This window comes from Brachionichthys hirsutus, chromosome 3, assembly GCF_040956055.1.
Source record: "Brachionichthys hirsutus isolate HB-005 chromosome 3, CSIRO-AGI_Bhir_v1, whole genome shotgun sequence".
NCBI classification, from domain to species: Eukaryota; Metazoa; Chordata; class Actinopteri; order Lophiiformes; family Brachionichthyidae; genus Brachionichthys; species Brachionichthys hirsutus.
The window spans coordinates 10,936,254-10,956,696 of record NC_090899.1 but is presented as its reverse complement, the minus strand read 5'-3'; the positions used below and the strand labels follow the sequence as shown (position 1 = coordinate 10,956,696).

Below are 20,443 nucleotides of genomic sequence, written 5' to 3'. Positions count from 1 at the left end.
CTCGTGTTTCTCTTTTTTTATTTTGAACTACTCAACATTGTACCAAAAAAAAAGCTCAAACAGAGGGAAGGAAAAAATGTGTTCTTGCATCACCAGGAGCTTCCGCCTGCCCGTGCCAGTGCTGCCAATCCCACTGAGTCCAGGAGTCATTGCGAAACAAAATATCCTCGACTCAAGAGCAACATGCAGCGAGTCAGCATTTTGCTTCCATATGGCCACCGCTATTTGGGCAGTGTGATAATTTCATGTATTTTTGGCCAGCTACACAGAAAAGCAGTATAGATAAATATCCTATTTCATTAAAATAAAATGTATACTTAATTCTCGTTACTTGGAAAATCCATTCTTACAATCATGCCTTGATATATATATATATATATATATATATATATATGTGCAATTTGCTGAAAGCCACTTACCCACTGCTAACTAAAAACGAATAATTGTGAGTGTACCAAAGATAGAAACAGCTGGCAGTTCCTTTACTTTTGTATTTTTCCAGTTAAATCTAAGTTGGGACTTTGTTCATTTGAACCTGCCAAAACAGGTACTGCACATTCTTTTATAATTTCAGTTTATTAGGTAAACATGGCTAAATCTAATGCAGTCAAGCAGTCGTCCAACGAGGCTCACACTCAATAAGATTTATAATCTTCAGGCTCTGTTTAAATTGCTCTAGAATGATGCTGATTCAACTTTCAGGGCTGCTTTTACACCGACCGAATTTGGGCCTGACTTAAAAAAGAAAAAGCATCCTTAAGAGGAAAACTCTATAAGGTAGCCTAAGTAAATGACACAGCCACGCGTAACAAACAAGTACAGAAAGTATTACCATATTATATCACCATCATCTTTCAACTTCATTGTAAGATTGGTGAGGAAGCCCAACGGGAATAAGAGGAATAGAATCTGTGGAGTGGGATGCGACCTTGAGTTCTTCTCATTCACTGTAAAAGACTTGCATGAGGTCAGTTTACATGTAGAATTTATTGCGGGTGTTTTGCTGGGACAACTCAAATAACACTGTTGTTATCAAGTCTCACGTGCTCCGCTGCGAGGAAATGCAATACAGACAGAAAACACACACATGACTTCATGGATGAGAGGTGAAACGGTTTCCACCTGACCTGACGTGTCCAATGGGAGGATGGACACCAACCTAAGATGTTCCACCTGAGTAACCCTTGCACACACTTTATCTTGGATTGCGTAATCTCACAGTAACACATAGCTGGAGACTGGTGCTCTCCGATTGTATAATTAACCCGAGTGGCAATAGTTAGCTACACTCCTCCGTGACAGCTACGATATAAACATGTAGCTGTCCAGCTGTCACTTGGCCCTTGCTGCAGGCCTTTCTCCTGCTGACTGGTTCACCGTTCGGGGCTAGCAGCTCGAACCCATGGCAGAGAGGACGCTTTGTTCCAGTTCTGACCACTGGAAACATTCACCAGTCGGCTTAACTCCGACGACATGAGCTGCAAATAGCTCCGTTTGTTCATAAGGCTTCTGTTAGCCTAAAACACACTATACTGCTTTGCTAGCTTTGTGTTATTCAAAAGCATAACAACATCATGACGCTGCCCATCTGCGTTGGGGCAACGTCAGCGCACAAGCTAGCGGGTCAGCTAACAAGCTAACTAGCCAATGTAGCTAGTGCAGTAGAGGAACTTACAGTAAACAATGGATCAGAAGTATTCCCACTTACACAGACGACGCATTTTGGCCACTGCAGCTCCAATCTCGTAGATTGCGTCACCGCACTGGTGATGTTATGATACTTTTCTTGTTAAATTAACCAAGCCATGAATAACGTGCGTTCACAGCCGGGATGTCGCTCCTGTCAACACGCCGTCGGCTCGGCTCTGCGCGGTGAAGCGCTGCTGGAAGAGTTGCCAGGTTTGGACGCAATCCCCCAAACAAGCCGAGAGGTTTTGTGTACGTACGTGCACACTGCTCGAAGAGACATGCGCGCCTGTTGTCAACCTATGGATCACAGATGCAATAGTTCTGACTGATCATTTTCAAAGACCAAGTTAATATTGCATATTTGCGGGTTTATACTTCCAGCCTTCTTTAGTTGCAAAATGTCATAATAGTTGTGGTGTTCCTGAATTACGAGGCGAAACACGCGTTTAAGCACTTTAATATCAAATCACTGCGAGCAAAAGGCTATATTTAAGTCGTAACATGACGATATGAAGAGACCGCGATCGACTGCTCCGGTGAACTAATTACCCTGTTAGTGCCTTTTAATGTATTTATACTAAAGAAATGGTCTAATATGAGAGGGGGGAGCCGGACCCGAGTAAAAAAAAGAAAACATGCCACATCTCCCCTTCAAGCTGCAGCGCCATGATTTTGAGAAACTTCCAAAAACCCTCGGCCCAGCCCAGAGCTGGAGACGCAGCAGAAGGCTTGTGCGCAACAGCCGTGCGTGCGCGGCGCGCTCCACGCAGCAGATTGAGATCAGTTCGACACAGACGCTTTCAAGACTCTGGTTTATTCGAGCCAGTTGCTCGATTTACGTGCAAATGCGTTTCAGGAAGATGATGAAGTTGATGAAAAAATGCATCTCTGTTTGATCTGAACTCCTCTGGAGTGGCGGAGGATACTTTGATAAGATAGAGGGAAAGTACCCAATTAAGCATGAGGCAATGTGAAACCTTCCTGACTGCGTTATTCGCCTCATCTTATTTCTGTGAGTCTGCCTTTTCCCACATGAAAATTAGTAAATCCAAATACCGTTCAACTATATGACTGACGATCATTTGGAAACCTGTTTGAGACTGGTTACCTGTCCACACTGTGCAACCCGGCCTGTCTGATTCCATTCAGTTCAATACAGTACAGAATATCCTATGGGTTGACACTGGGAAAATAAATGGGATTATCTATATAATACGTCAAACAATACATTTCAGACTGTAATTTGTGTCAATCGTTCAAAGGAGTGAAGTTTTAATTAAGTTACACCTGATTTCAATTTAGGCTACTCCAGCTGTGAGTACAGTGAAGGGCCACTTGGGGGCGACAGAGTCAAGGACATTTATCAGGCAAGAAGCAGCGCTCTTCATCCTTCTCACCAGTATCCATTCATTCCATTTTCTTGAAGACGAGACAATCAATCATCGTCTCGTCTAATCCGAATCCGGGTCACGGCTTTAGGCTGGACCCTCACCCAGCTGGCATCGGACGGGAGGCTGGCTCGACCAGTCTCCAGTTTATTGCGGGCCCACATAGAGACAGACACCCATACATTCTATATGGTGACACCTAAGATGCAGGTTTCAGTGATGGGAGGAAGCCAGAAAACCTGGAGAACATGCAAACGTAGCACAGAAAGGCTTCAGGTGAGATTGAACCAGGGACCTTCTTGCTGTGAGCCAACAGCACTAACCACTGTGCCTCCGTGCTGCTCGGCCAGTATTGTCCTGACTTAATTTTTAGTTTTGACTTTGCTTTTTTTTTTTTTTCAATTTTTTTTTTCCAAAAACTAAATCAAAATGCATCTACACTTTCTTCATAACATAGTGAGAAATTACAGGGACAACGTCGATGAGGCTTCCAATAACACCTGCAGACATGATGAAAACATGATGCCTTTTAATTACCAAACATCTGAACATTGCCATGAAGGTACAGCATTTTATCCTCACAATTATGAGTGCACAAATTCCATATCAGTAGTCCTTCAATAAATAATCTGCAGACACATAACCTCAGTGACGCAGTAATATATGCACATTGAAACATACATGACATTGTTATAAAATAAGGAAACTTAAACAAATATTTTGGCACTTGCGAAATGAGCAATTCACAATTAAATAAATGTGATCTTCAAAACAATGTGTTTTCCAAGATTTTGAATTAACATCTTAGATGATCGATGGTGTAACTCCATAAGATAGTGATGCTTATTGTGAGACACATGCCACTCAATGTCATCATCACAAATGGGTAGGAATGCAATTATTACCAAGGCAAACTCCGGGCATGGATGCGGCAAATAAATTGCATTTATTTGAAAACGCGATGACAAAGACATTGCATTTCTTTGACATTACAAAGAATGTACTTTTTTTCGTTTCTTTTAGACAAAGATTGCATTTTTTTTCATGGTGAAAATGAAGAACAATCAACATTTTCAAAAAATTATATAAAAAAAAAAAACATGTCAAAAGCAGCAAATTCAATTCAAGGGTTTGTGTAAAAGGGATAGTAAGCGGCCATGCCTTTGGATGAAGGAGCCTCTTTGCTGTAGGAGCTACTGTTGCTGGCAGCAGAGGCCAAGTCCTCACACTTGATGTCAGTGGGTGAGTCATCTGTGCTGGAGCCATTCAGAGCCAAGCGCCTTCGTTTGCAGGGTGTGGCATAAGAATCAGTTTTATCTAGCGGAAGAGACGGCTGTGACTCGGTCCAAGAAGAGATGAGGCTTCCGCTGCTGCCGACGTCCTCTTCTCCTTGTGGTTTAACTTTGTTTGAGTTTTCTGAGAAACCTGCACTGGGACTAGGTCTGGGAGACCAAGGCAGACTGGGTGCAACCTTTCTCTGGTATCCTGCTCTGGGTCCCCACCCTGTAGGCATGGTGGTGAAAGGAGAGTCTGGGTAGTAGCTGAGCGCGTGAGATGTTTGCATGGACAGGGATTTGATTCCATAAGGAAGCAGGGAGCTCGAGTATTCCCCTTCATAAGGGGTAAGCTCTCGTTTGTTGCTGCTGTTTGTGGCACTTCCCCCTTGCTGCATGGAGGTGACAAACCACCTCTGTGATGCTCCATCCTCTGTCTGTGGTGGGAGAAGACTGTTGGTCTGTGGTACTGTCCTCTCACTGTTGTAAAAGCGATTCTGGGGGAGGTTGTTGACAAATGGCTCTTGGAAAAGGGGCTGCATGGCGTAGCGAGTGCTGGGGACAATCTGGTGGGCACGGGGCGAGTCGGTTGGAGATGGAGTGAGGCGATCGTGCTCCTGAGCTGTGTACATCCTAAAAAGAAAATGTGCTCAAACTGAATTAGGGGTCAAGGAAGAGCAGTAGAACAAACAGTGTGAAGGTGGTAAGTTTAAAATGAATCCTACAACACATGCGTGATCTTCTGTGATCTCAATTTATGACTGGCAAGCAATGCGTGGCAATGAGGCAGAATACTTACGAATCATAATTATCTCTGAATCCTTTGGCAAAAGGGTTGTGATCGATTTTCAACTGAGTGATCTGACAAAAAAAAACAACAACAGAAATATAAGGTTTACATCGAAGGGAAGAAGAAGTGAGAACAAATGTAATAAAAAAATACATAGAAAATAATTAAAGGAAATAACCTATAGCTGATTAACATGAATAATCTGAAAGAATTACAATAAATAGATCATTCAAACAATACTGCTATTATTATTTTTATTTGGTTTGAATACATAACAGCAGATGATGTGAGAATCCAGATGAATGTTTTATGCTTACGTCAGTGTTCTGGTAGGCAGTTACAGCTATAAACTGGGTCTCTGGAAAGGTGAAACTCTGAGTCTTCAGGTCACTACTGAGGCCGATGTCCTCCGCCCCATCCTCCGTCACCTCCACAATGAGCAGCCTCGGTTGGTACTTGTGCAACGATTGCAGGACAATCATCTACGTACATAAATAAATGATGCATTATTAGTTCTTTTTTTAAAGTGTTTAATTAATAAACACATTTATTTTTTTCTCTCCAATTTGGGCTGAAGGAGCAAAACTTAATCTACCTTGATGATGATGAATATATTTATTAGATAGAATGTTAGAGCAGTACAAGTACAGTCAAACATCCTGTCTAAGAGGAGAATTTCCAAAAAGCCCTTGTGGTCTTGTTTCATTTGAAAGTCCTTATCATCGACATGTACCAATAAAAATAAATTACTCCATTGATGCAAAATAACAATAAATTCAAAAACCATGCCAATGTCTGCTCAACAAGATAAATCATTAGATATCAGGTATGTTTAGTGTACATGTTTTTACTTATTAAAGCAACAATTGGTTGCATTTTACTTGTTAATTGTCTCTATTTTTTGGTTGCATACCTGTGATGTATTGTGACTGGTTCCTTTGTTGTTGGTGAGTTTCAGTTTGCTGAAGGAGATTTCTTGTCTCATCCAGTGGGCCCCAGTGTTTGGAGACTCTGGGTGGACGTAAACTTTGTTCCCTAAAAATATAGAAATACTTGCCTTTCAAACATCACCCTTCACAAATTTCCAAAGTGTTTTACATTTAATTCAAGCGTTTTACATTTAATTCTTACAGCTCAAATAATTAGCGCATATATGGATACAAATATTTTTCCTTTTAAATATTTAAAGAATTTCAAATATTGAGTGATTTAACTTCCTTCCTTTAATTACAACAAGGATAAACAGATGTAAAAAATAAAATAAAATCGGCCCGTTTCAGCACCTTGACTGCTGTTATCCGCCTTCCCACAGGTGACCCACTTCCCACCCTGGAATCTCCAGTGGTTTGGATCCGCCAGCACCACCTCCACAAACACGTTGTAGTGCGCCGTCAGGTTCAGCCCCGCTAAGTTGACGCTGAGGAAAGGGAACATCCGCCTGCAGACAGAAAACACGCTCGTAAGTGTTTTCTGTAAGGAGTCTCAGTCACTATTCCACCCTCTTTCTCTCCGGGTCACCTCACCTGCCCTGCTTGGTGATGATCATCTCCGTCTGGTGCCGGTGGAACTTGAGCCACAGCGGCCGGTTGCAGAGGAACACCTGGGCCCCGGGCCCGGAGCCGGCGGCGGGCAGAGACATGCTGCCGAGAGCGGCCCCTGCGCCCGCGTAGGGCGGGTAGACGCAGCCGGGGCTCTGCCCGAGCTGATAAGACGAGCCGAAGTGACCGCGGCCGGCGGCGGAGGGTGGGAACCCAGCCGGAGGCAAAACGGAGCCCAAATGGAGAGATGGGGGGTATCTGCTGACGCCGGGCGGGGAGTAAACCGCCCCACTGGGGTTATAAGGGACAAACGAGCAGGGGCTCCCTGTTTCTGGGCTTTGTTTCGGCATCATGGTAGAGATATAGTACCGCTCGGCACCCATTCCCTGCTGCGCGTACCTGCTGCCAGAGGTCAGATCCTCCGCGTCCCCCCCCGGGGACTTACGCCGCTCCTCGGCGGCTTCCTTCTCGCCCTCACCGCCGAGCATGGCCGTCGACCTGGCTTTAGTCGCTCTTGTCAGCTTGTCCTAGCGTTTGTTCCTTTTGATTATTTTTGTTTTATTCCAGAGTGAAGCTGTTCCTCCTCCCTTTCTTCAGCAGACACCAAAACGTCTGTTAATGAACTCTGCAAGAGACAAACACGCTCATTTTCCTGAGCGATGGAGCGCAAAGTTCGCAGGTCAAAGTGGAACATCTTTACCCAAAGGTCAATTGCTCTAAATTCCATCAACTGTACATTTTTTTTTTTTTAATCAGAAACCATATTTAGGAAAACGATTAAAATTCAGCCTAATAAAAATAACAAATAGATTGCATCGTGGCTTACTTCAAAATGGATCAGGGGTTCATGTATGAACGCACTGGTTCGGTTCGGCAGAATTTGATCGGTCAAATTAGACCTGATGATGAATGTGTAAATGGAATAATTTATCCTCGAGGTCACACTCAGTTTATTTTAAATTATATGACTAACGCATTGACTTCTGGTGTAGTTTCGCGCTATAGATCTAAAGTGAAAGCTCGCCCAAATTCCACCTCATCTAACTTTATCTTCATAAATATTGACTAAACAAATAAAAAAAAACTTTAGCCTCGCACTTACTGAGAGCGTAGATAATCCTATATTGCTATTCAGAGTGAATTAATTTGCATTCATTCATTTCTGATGCCGTCGCTGTCCCGACGGGGAACCCGACGCGGAAAAAAAAAAGCAAATAGACAATTATTTTTCCGTTTGAAGAAACCTCTGATTTTTCTTGGATCAGACAGAAAAACGACAGTAAACTAATTAAAAAAATAGATTATATAAAAAATAGAATAAAGATATTAAAACATGTCCATGTGTAGCTAATCCTAAATAAAATTATTTATCGTTCCGTAATTCCGGATAAATAATAAATAAAATGTGATTTATTCGCAGCTGTTTGTTGGGTAGTGAGAGGGATGACCTCCTTGTCACAGAGGACAATATTCTAAGTATTAAACCTGAGTAATAAAAACGTAGGCATTTATTAGACTGCATCCATTCGATGGTAAAAAACAAAACAAAACAAAAACAAACTAGAAACTTACCGATTCTGCCTTCTGTTCCGCAAGCAAAACAAGTTCAAGTCCGCCCTTTAAAAAAACTAAATAAAAACTATGTTAAAAATGATCACTGTGCGAAATAAAGTGCACTATTTAGTCCGTACTAGAAGAGCCATGTGGCGCCGGACCGCTCAGCCTGTCGAGGTGCCCGATGCGCTCTCCTTGTGGCCGTGACGCACAGACTAATAGATAACAGCCTGTTATCGGCTTCACATCTGATCTCCAGGGGAGGGGCAGGAGATCCTCGGTAGCATGGCCATTTATAAGAGCGAGGCTTCTCCCCAGTCCATCCGCCACTGTTGCGTTGTCGTGGGGGTCACGCTGTGTCTGGTTTATTGTTATGGATCTCTGTCATTGCTGTGTAAACTTTGCAGAAGTTCCATTGGCATTCAAGTTCAGATTTTTGAAGGTTAAGCACACCTGGAAAAACTTTTAGAAATCCATAAAATCCATGATCCAAACATTTCTGGAGATATTGTGATGATTTATCTGCAGGAAGATGTACACAATGTGGAGAACTACTAGGGGTAAGATACACACGATAAGACATACATATATTTTTATTGTGGTTTTATTGTGCAATAGCTGCAAATAATGAGATCTGCCATGAAACTCATCTCTAGCATGCTGCCTGTGCATTAAAGGTAAAGAAAAAACTATAGCTTTAGAATAAATTATTTTTCCCACATGCAGTGCTGCCATTGAAATGAGTGAACACATATCGTTCCTGTCAGTCACCAGCGAGAAAAAAGAAACGAGGGAATGACAAAACTAAAAACTGAAGCTCACGGGAAAAGACTGTGTCTTTACTGTCCTTGTTCCACCAAAAAAAGGACCTCTTTGTCTCTTGAAAGGACTCATATGAGGCTGTTTCCTCCTTTATTCTCCCCACTTTTTGAGTTCAAAGAAAACCAAATCTGTGCTGCAGTGTTGTTCCGATCATCTGATGGGTCACCGTTTAGCAGCTTGAAGACTCTTCTGTTAAGGCCAGACGATGCTCATCCACCGCTGCTGCATACTGGAGGGAAACTTAACATGACAAAGACGGTGAGGAGATTAATGATACAGGTCGGCACCTCAAATAAACACACTGCACATCAAACGAGACAAATCAACTTTTGAGTAAACTATTTGACCCGCAAACAGTCACGTGTTAACGGCCCTCTGATTGCACTGATAAACTGATTGACTAGTCGTGACTACAGAGAAAAGAGTTTACAGATCACGCATGTGGCTCTGATTTGCCCTTTCCCCACTAGTTGACCAATGTTGTAAATTCATTTTCATTTAATTATCACTGTATTACACATGTGCAATGTACAGATTACCGTTATGCTATGCCCACCCTCAGTAAGATGAAAAGGTCCCCTAAAAGAAGCATTTTGCTTCTTCTTCATTTTGAAATCCGTCTTTGATTCAAGTTTGAGGTGAGAAATTTTTTTCACGTCAGAATGCTTCACACCTGCTGCTGCACGTACATTGAGGATTCAATTTTTGACAAGCATATACCTGCTGCTTGAATACTAAACATACAAACCTGCCTCCACCATTAAAAGGGAGCGCAGCCACTCCTCCCTCACATGCAGTGCCGTTTCAATTCCCTTTGACAACTGAGCAGACTGTCTGTTCCAACTTCGCTGTCCTGTCATGCTTGATGAGCAGCTTCCCCGTGCTGTGCCTGCTTTTTGACACATCTAAAAGGCTGTTTCTGATAACATGCCATCCTGCCTGCCTCCCTGCCTGCAGTTGTCATGCCAGGCAGGAGGAAAAGGCTGGTGACCTGGCCATCGCCACCCTGCCCTCGGCCACTGCCCCCCTGCTGCATGGCAGCAGAAGGTCTGTTGGTCTGAAGCCATGCCAGGGACTCTCCTTGTCACAGCTTGTGATGTCACGATGGACATGCTTTCAGATGATGGCTCTGGGGGTTTTCCTCTCTGACTTCTTTGGAGATGCCCTCTCATCAGTTTACAGTCTTAAAATCCACATGAATTAACAAGGAATGACATTGAATTGAATATGATCTCAGATTTGTTCCCTTTTGGCTGATAATGTAATTTCAGCATTTGAAGTACAAACTTTTACAGCTCCTTTTCTAATTTAAAATGTATTTAATGTGCATAAATATTGGACTTCATTTAGACAAATGCTTTCAAATCTGATGTCATTTCATCATTTTCAGTGATGAGCATGAAACTATATCACCTGTCATTGGGTACCAGTGAGAGTTTTCCAGCAGCGCTTCAAATGGCAGAAGGTGAAACCCTCTGTTGACCCACTTCCTTGACTCTCCCCTGCGCTTACTTTTTTGGTTTGCTCCTACATCCTGTTAAGAGTAGCAGCAGGAGTGGACCATCACATTTGGTGCTCAGCAAGGGGGCGCTTGCTGAGCTGTCATGTTCCAGCTATCCCATGGAGATACACTTCTGCCTCTCTGGGAAGATTTGGTGTTTTCTCATTTGCATTTGCTAATGAGGTCCTGTTTGCATGGCTTTATACTAAAGACTATCTGTAACTTTCTCTTTAGAAATAGGAGAATGAAGCCCTATTTATTTCGCTTTTTTTTAAATCACTTAGTTCCATTGAGATATAACAGATGACATTTTCAAGAGAAGCAGACGGTACAATGACATATTCATAAAAGATTCTGTTGGCTACAGTCGATTTATCTGTGGCACACATTCACGTTCTTTTTCAGACTGGATTGTAATTTTTTTTTCCTAACACAGGAACCACAGTGGGATTGTGAGGAATCATCCACATCAAGAGCCTCGAGCAGGAAAACTGTATGAATGTTAAAAGTTGTGATGTTATCAGCAAAGGCAAATGAAAAGCTTCTCCTTCTTACTTCCTTTCTTTTTGTTTGACTACCAGCGTCATGCATGTCACTGATGAGATAAGAGTGGGAGTCTGCCTTTTCCAATTCACCCCAATAACAAAAGTGTTTAATCCTCCTTGATCGATCATTCTCAAAAACATTTACTGCAGGACATTTTTTTGAACTCTTAGGTCAGTCAGGGCCCCCGTAGAGCATTTATTCATTATTACCCAATCGGTACCATTAAAATTTAGTCCAAAAATCTGCTTATAAACACATCCCTGAAACACAAAGCCACCCCAGGTCATGGTAATGAAGTAGTTGTTTCCCAAAGGAGCCAAACAACAAGTGAGAAGTGATTTGAACACACTCTTTAAAAACAATCAGCCAGCAAACAAGAGAACATTTAGAACTTTAAATTTGCTCTCTCTGAGAGTTTAACGTGCGGCTATCTTTGTTAGTCGAGTTAAAATCTGTTTGAAGAGGCATGATGACCTCATGAAGAACTATAGTGCATGGTTTTTATTTATCCAGTGAAAGTTCTCATGAAAAAAGGAGGTTTCTTCTCTTTGACCTCTGACCTCCACAAGAAAGGGAAGACTCTTTCCTAAAGGCTAAAACTGAACATCATATTAAGAAGGCATTTAGTTGATAGATTAACTGCTCCTTTCCTCCAGTTCTTGTCATTAAGTGTTATAAACAAACAAACAAACAAACAATGCTTCCTGAACATTGGATCCACTAAATCTCTCATTACAGATGATTCTGAATAAACCTTTGCACTACACAAACATCCAGCAAAAGCAAAAGAACAAATTCATTTTTCTATATTGTTCAGAAGGTTGTCCCTCTCTCCAGCGAGGTGGAAGGAATACGTTGTGCATGTTTCTCCTCATATAGGAAATCTGCTGACTGTGGTATCACATTGTGATTAACAATTTAACTATGATCCCTTTCCTTTTCATTGTTATTCCATAGATGACTGAGAGTAAGAGTGAAATGCCCGCAATGGTACACAAGCTTCATTAGATTCCTTGATTGATTTATAGTTTTTCATCGCTGTAATCACTTTCCCCAAGGTAATTTGTAAAGCTGTTTATAGATCAGAGGTATCAGCCTCAGAGTTAATTAACCAGCTTTGTTTAAAACTCAGTCTGAATTGGTAACGACAGAGAATTTTAACAGTATCTATAATAAACAGGGATAACTGTCCACGTTATTTATGGCATTTTTTAAAATAATTTATTTTATGTAATACTTTTTGCTACAGGCAGTTGTTAGTTTTATTTCGATTTAAACAACCCCAGTAGTCACTAAAAACACTTAAGAGTGATATTGTGAGAGTGAGCAATTTGATGGTTTCTGTAGCATTTTCTGTATTTGTGAACAAAAACAATTTTTAGATTTTGTTTTCACTCCTTGGCTAACGTGATATTATTCCTGTGCACGTGAAAAAAAAAAAAAGGTTTTTATTTTCTCCTCTCAGCAGAAGTTAAATATCATCGTCCTTGAATTTGATTACTCTCAAAGGTTGGCTCGAGGCACACTCACCTCCTTCCCTTCACCCACAGAACATGGCCTTTGTAAAACTTAATTGAAGTCCCAGTTTACTATAATTGGCTTTTAAATGGTATGTGAACAAGAACTAGTGTTTAAGGGTCAAGCACATCTTAATCAGAGCTTTAATCCAGTCATTATCAGAGAAACAAGGTGTTGAGAGGAGTGGAGAGCGCGGGATGCTTCATTGCTCCCTGTTCCGTTGTGTATTTGTAGGTGATGGGATATATGTATGAAAAAGGCATAAAGTAGAAGGAAAATATTCCTAAAGGTTGAACAGTCACACTTGAATTTAGTGCCACATTTCCTCTATGTAGTCGAGCCATCTGACATTCTGGAACCATGTTGTTAGAAGGCTTTAGCCCCCTAAAAAGGGCCCAATCATGCCCATGATTTAAACCCAAATTAGTAGGCAAATAATTAATAAATAATAATAGATTCAAAAAAATATAACAATCCGTTGCCACAAATTGTTTGAATTCATTCATTTAAAAGTGAATCTTAAGCTAAACAGAGTTACTTGTAATGATTAGCAGAAAACCTTCAAAAGTCAACCCAAATATGAATATTGAATATTTATTCGCCTCACAAGGTGCATTTAACAGAACTTAATTCTAATTATGACATACATTTTTGTGTTCCATTGAACATTAAAACATCTACATTTACATTCATTCATGCTAATAAAATTATACACAACTACCAATTGTAAAAAAAATTGATTATTGTCAATAAAACACAACTTCTCCCTGCTTACCCTGTCCTCCCTCCTGCTCAGCTGTCACATTCTTACTGAGTCTTTCTCACTGCATATTTTAGCACCAATCCCCAATGTGAGTTCTGTGTTCTGCATTACTGTAGCCTCTCTCTCTCTCTCTCTCTCTCTCTCTCTCTCTCTCTCTCTCACACACACACACAGTGTTGACTGAATGAGTCCATTTTGAATAAAACTGCTGATTTTAAGTTTTGATTTACATCATCCTGTGTGAGATAAACTTCTCACCAGTTCTAGTGTAATTTGTAATAGACACACTCACACACTTACTGATGCTTTAAAAATGCTCACCTTGCAGTGCTAGTGCTTCTCAGATACGACCAATGACAAATAGTGCAGGCTGTTTCATTTTATTGCATATATAGCAGTGTGTCCACTGTGAAATGAACTACAATGAATTCATCATAATAAATACAATACTGTATATAAAATGTCTCATGTCATAAATCTGGTTCAAATAACCAAATAAATAAAAATAAATAAATAATGTGATAGTCAATTACACTGTATATCCATCCATCCATCCATCTTCTTCCGCTTTTCCGTTTTACGGGTCAGGGGAATTGCTGGAACCTAACCCAGCTTGCTATGGGTGAGAGGCGGGGTACATCTCAGACGTGTCGCCAGCGCATCACGGCCACTGCATATCTTGAAAATCAAAGAAGAAATAGAATTGTTCTGCAATACACAGGCTAACTTTTTATTAATTTTTTTGCCAATGGAAAAAATATGCAGTAAATTTGTCCGACTTGGATTTAATAAATACAATATTGTTTTTGAATGTAATGAAATGTCTGTCAGAATCCAGCCCTTCTGTCCTCTGGTATGGAAAGTGCACAATGTTATTTTATCTCATCCTTTCACCTTATGCATTGTGTGAGTCTCTTGTGTGTGTATTGTGTCTATTGTCTTAAGGTGTGAAGAGCCATAATGACAGGATGAACTCTGCCGGCAAGAACAGCTCACACATCGAACGTGTGAAAGCATTTATGAGCTATTTACAGCACGAGATGACACTTCCTCTCAGGTTAGTGGACACACACACACACACACACACACGACTATCGTAGATACAGTGAAAACAGAAAACAGAGAACGTTGCTGCTTATTGTGAGAGCGGTTTTTGAAGATTCCGGAATATCGCATGGAAGAAGCAAAGATCCAGACAGGTGTAGCCAAATCACATTGACTGTGGGGCTGATAGAGGGAGGACATAATGGCGTCTGGACAGTGCTTTCATGCATTTAAAAGTAACAAATGTGATTTTAGTTGAGGCACATATAAGCGCACTCACACATATGCACACTGATGCACATACGCTGTTACGCTCTATTATCCATTAAAATAACTATTGATCTTGTGCTTTGCCTTCTCTGCTTGATGGGGCCTTTTTCCCCTGCCGTAATGGGAAGTCTCCCAGGCCATTTCTTCAGTCTATTCTTCATTTGGAGTAATTATAGATGGAGAGGTAAAAAGATGGGGTTTTTTTCCCATTCTTTTCTTTTCTTTTCTTCCTCCTACCCATCTTCCTCTCCCCTGTGTGCATTCAGAGGCGCTCTCACCACTGCATTCTTATTAAGGACATGTCTGAAAGGCTCCCGCAGCATGTGGTGTCCTCTGACCATCCACTGTAGCTGCTTTTTGTTAGCATTAACAAGCCAAGCAACCGAGGATAGCTTTTCAACAGGTACAAACTTTTCCTCTTGGATAATTAACTACATTCAGGCACTCAGCGCTGTGTAGGCGATGTGGGTACAGAAGCCTGGAGAGGATCATATGCTTGCAAAAAGGACACAGAAATAATGAGGGAGCGAGAGATGGAGAATTGAAAGACAAGATGTTCTCTGTGGTGTTGTTTAGTGGATTCTACACCAAATTCCTATTCAAATCACGTGAACTTCATTTCTCCTCTGTCCTCTTAATCTTTTTTTTTTTTTTTAAGATGGACCGTGTATAATGAGGGAAAGTTCTGGTCTTTGTAGTCAAAGGCTTGCTGTTGTAATGAAAGGGAGAAACAGAGGAAGGGCTGAACACTCTCTCTCGTTCGTGTTTGCCGCTGCACAAAAGCCCCAGGATGCCTCCTGAAGAAGGCCTCCTCCATCCATGGCCATCTCATCTCCTGTTAAAGGGGGGCATAAAGCGAAGGCAGAGGGGAAAAAGTAATTTTCTTCCCCTGTCTCTCCATTCTTCTGGTGGGCATCTTTTACTTTTTGCCATGTACTTTCATAAAGCTTATAATTACCTTGGCGAGAGCCCCTCAAGTGAGAACGAACGGGTCTTTGTACCCTTCCCTCTTCAGCCCCCTCCTGTTTGTGGAAAGAAGAAAGTCATATTAACATTTGGTCTTCCCCTTTTTTTTTACAAATGCAGCGAGAAAGCCAGATTTCCTGTCTATGACAAAACTTTTAGCGTCTTAATTTGGGAAACATATTCCGGGTGCACGACTGACCATATCGCAGACAGGAGCCTCCTGCAACACCTGTAAAAACTCCAACGCTTTGCCATTTGGATTTTTAAATACTACTTTAAATAAATAAAATGACCAAACAGGCATAATGTCATGTTTACTGACCTGACTGCAGACTATGTAGATCAGACACTTCCTGTCATTATCTATATGAACATGAACTCCTCCCAACTACCCCTCCCATGATCCCATTGACCTCCACCCCCCTTGCCCTTCCGGCTGAATACTCCTAATGTAATTTTAATTAGAAACTGTGGTGTCAAAGGGTTTATCCTTCCTGAGAAGTGAGTGCAGATTGTGGCACAGTGGCAGACCCCTTCACTTGCTTGAAAGGAAATGCATCGTGACATTGCTTGGGTGGTGCCAACATGACCAGAGCTAGGTTAAGCAGAATGGCGCTCTGGCCTATTTGAATTTCATGGTATAACATTTATTCTTTAGAGGTGAAAGATCTGCCAATAAATAGTTGCTATTTCTCACATTATCTTTTTTTTTTTTCTTTAATCTGATACGCACCACTCCATTTACTCTCCAAATACACATCGGCTTATCCTCAACATCGGAAAAATCCCCAAATCATTCTTCTGTGACACATGAAGTCTAGTCAGAGCTGAGCACATGAATAATGCAGGAAGGCAGACGGATTGATAACAAATCATGCTCGTCCTTATTTCCATTCTACTTCGTCACAGACCAACACGATTGTTCGAACAGCATACTGACAGCCCTTGCAACAAAAATACCAGCGAGAAGAACAGCTGAAGCCAAGATAGCTTAAGATAAAATGAGTTGACAGTGTCAGCGATCACCAGTAGGTGATGACCTGTGAACGGTGCCCCACAGCAGGACTCAGCAGCAGAGGTCCGCCTGTAGGTTTGTAATCCCCTCACCCGAGCCGTTGAATTAGCTGCTCTCCATCGACCCATAAGAGGCTCCCCGTGGCCCCAACTTAAACACCCTCTAAAATCTCATCTCCACCACCCATCTGTTGTACAACATCTTGGAGGACAGGGATACGGAGGAGCACATCTCCTCCTCGCCATCGCTGAGCTATTTTTTTTTTAACACAGGCGGGCTGTTGTCTGACTACAACATTACATTGATTGAATTACAATCACGTCTGTCTGTCCTTTCCTCTGTGGTAAATGTGAAGATCTGCCTGGTACATGTTGCATATGACGCTGTTAACCTCCTTGGTACACGTTTTCCTCCTCTTTTAAATATGTATAAAGTGGATTCTAAATTACAAAACAGCAATTACATGATTATAAATAAAAAACAAACCCATTAGTAATTGGTGTGGTCCGTTACCTTGTTTTCACCAGCGTTAGCCTGTCTTTTTGCCGGAATCCAAAAAGCACGAGACGGATTTTCCTGAATCTTGGTGGGAGGGTTGGACATGTTCCAGAAAAAACTCAATTAGGAATGAATTTGAATAATGTAGAAAATTTTATTACTAATTTCTTTTTTCAACACAGAGATCGACTATTTTTTTAATATACATTTCTCTCTTTTATGAATAAAGGATCAGACAGATTTACATGAAATTTGGTGAAAGGATTGTTGCAACGAGGCACCCATTAAGGGTGGATCCAGACAAAGGGGCATGCAGGAGGAGTAACCATTGAACTTAAAAAGATGGACACAGAATTGTGTCATGGGGACACTTTCATGGCGAATAGATCTAAAATATTTTTTAAATTGACCCAGTTGAATAGGAGATGCTGACAATTCTGTAACAGATGGTCAAAATACAACTAAATATATGGACTGAGCAACATTCTGCTTGCATATTGTCATGCTGCCAGAATCTACATGAGTTTCATTTAAAAAAGTCATTTGTGTGTGGAAATTATCTTTTGGAGGAAAAGCTCAGCCTCAGTCGAGGTTTGCAGACAGCTTTGTGGACGCTCACGAGCGCCAGCGATGGCAGTGTCCCTTCAGCATCATTTTCTGGCATCAGTGGACATTTGGAGGAGTTGGTACCTGGCCCTGAGCAGTGAGGCATGTAGTAAGAGGGTTTAACTTTACTAAACTCCTTCTGCCAGGTTCGCGGGCCCTGCTGCTTGGGTGACATCGGATCCGTGTTGGCATCCGTGCCCCTGCCATGTCAGCCAGCACACTATAGCACCAGTACTGAGTAGTTTCCATTATAGTGGCCTTGATACCTGCTTATCCCAGAGTTCTCAGACATAATAATAAATAATACATAATTGTCTCTGCAACATATTCTCTCACAGCAGGTGAATTATTAGAACTACCTGATAATAGTTTGACTGTTGCATCTTGCTTTCTCATTAAATATAGAATATCCTGCTAACCATCAGTCGGCACACTTGTTTGTAACATCTGGTGTTTCTGTATATTTACCATCATAATCTGGTTCAGATTGTTAGGACCAGGAATAACAGGTGGACACACAAAAAAGACAATTTAAGCTTCTTTACTGAAGCAAGCAACCGATAATCCACAACTGAGGAAAGGTCCAGCTGGAGTCCTAGCAATATATATAAATGAAAAACACAGCTGAACAAAAACATATTACAATACACAAAAACTTCTCACTAACTGGTGGGTAGGCAGCAAAACTAATAAATAACTAAAAAAAAAACATGACCAGAATGATGAAACAAGACAAGAGAACCCGCAGGCTGCCGCTGGCGAGATGGTGGAACCGGAACTGAGCAGATGAAAAAACAAGAAAAATGTTGCAGGACAGGGAACAGACTAAGCAGGAATAACACACTCCGGAACAATAACCTGACAATGGAAGGCAGGGAGGGTAGCAGGCAGCTAAGAAGCCAACGGTGGAGACTGAATGAGCTTCAGGTGTGAAGAGGCTGGTCCCACCAATCCGCCAGCTGCAGCATCAGGCACTAATCAGGACCGAACAGATACATGTGTGAGGCAGGAGAACAGGAACAAACATAATCCTCACACGGATAAGAAAATGGAGTGATGGTTGAGTATAATATGCAGTAAGTTCAGTAGACAGCAAACACTGTCAAAGAACATTCCTGCTAAAGATAACCATGCAGGCTCGATTTGTTTCCACATATAATAAAATTATACACAGGATAATCTGTACAGTGAATAATCAAGAAAATATAAGGATAGCTTTACATATATCCACTCTTTCATAATTACGGAACCATTAACCCTTACCAGTCTCACATCATGCAGCTTGCTCCAAGTTACTGCTTTTACATTAACTGCATGTGCTCACATTTTTTTTTCTCATCTAACAATTATTATGAACCACATTTGCATTTGTGAGAAATATCCATCATGAGCAGGCGATGCACTGCTATTTCCATTTAGTCATATTTCCACTTCTTTATAGATCAGTAGTAGGACTTCACTGCATCTGAGAGCTATTATTCAATCAACATTAAAGTTCATATTGTGGATAGTAGTTAAAAAAAAATTGTTTTTAATGTGCAATGGATTAAAAAAAAACATCTTATTTTGTGGGATAAAACGTTCAAGTATAACTCATGTTTTAGCAATAATTCAAGAGATACTAAAATGCTGCTTTTCTCATACTTGGTCGGCTGATTTTCATTCGTGAGATTCTTTAAACTAACCAACACCCATCCATCCGTTTTCTTGTCGAGGGGCCGATCGTCTCATCTTCAGCCACGATATCCTCTTTGTGGGTCACGTTTCTGCTGGAGCCTATCCCAGCTTGCTATGGGTTAGAGTCGGGGTACACCTCGGACATGTCGCCAGAGAATCTTGGAGCCGTACAGAGACAGATAACCACTCACGCACACACACACTCACACCTACGGAGAACGTGAAGTGATCTATTCACCTAAGATGCATGTTTCTGGTGGTGGAAAGAAGCCGGAGAACCTGGAGAAAATCCATGCGGACACTGGGAGAACATACAAACTCTGCACAGAGGATTTGAACCCAGTACCTTCTTGCTGTGAGGCAACAGCACTACCCGTTTTTTGTCTTCATTTTGGCCTTTAATATGCCGAAATGAGCATGCCTCTCCACAAAGGAAAGGGTCAGATTTAATGTTGCACAGCAGAGAACCAGGAAAACAGTGTGTGTGTGTGTGTGTGTGTGTGTGTTAGTGTCACTTTGACTGAACAGCTGGGACCTCTTTGCATGGGCTCTAGACAGCCAGTTTGCCATTTGACTGGTTGTGATCAGGCTCCCTGTGCTCAGCATGTTGGTTGGGTTGCAGGCTCAGATATGTTTGTGGCTGGAGGTCAATGTATTTTCACCACATTGCACTCTTTCACCACTCTTACGGATCCCATGCCAAAAAACATTGTATTTGTATGCATTTTGCTTTTGAAATATGATTCTATTGTTAAAGTATTTATTTATTAAATCTGGCAAAACTAAAGCTGAAAAGATGTATCGATTATAATGATGTTGAAGATTTACAGATGTTATATTTGATAGGTTGGTTGCTTCTGTCCACAGACCGACATACTGTATGTGACATTAAGAATATCTCTACACTACCTCAATAAAAATATTAGAACGTTAAGTCTCCACTATATTTATTGTTGACTCACAACATTTCACTGAGATAGTTCA

At 41.3% G+C, this 20,443-nt stretch overlaps 1 protein-coding gene across 1 annotated transcript; it reads right to left on the bottom strand.

Annotated features, from left to right (window-relative positions):
- Positions 1-4,200: 4,200 nt before the first annotated feature.
- eomesb (eomesodermin homolog b) lies at positions 4,201-7,167 on the bottom strand. Its single transcript, XM_068757982.1, has 6 exons — positions 6,665-7,167; positions 6,425-6,579; positions 6,055-6,176; positions 5,459-5,623; positions 5,151-5,212; positions 4,201-4,984 (listed from the first exon to the last, which is right to left on the bottom strand). The coding sequence occupies exons 1-6, from the start codon at positions 7,165-7,167 to the stop codon at positions 4,201-4,203; spliced, it is 1,791 nt and encodes a 596-aa protein (XP_068614083.1).
- Between the last annotated feature and the right edge of the window lie 13,276 nt (positions 7,168-20,443).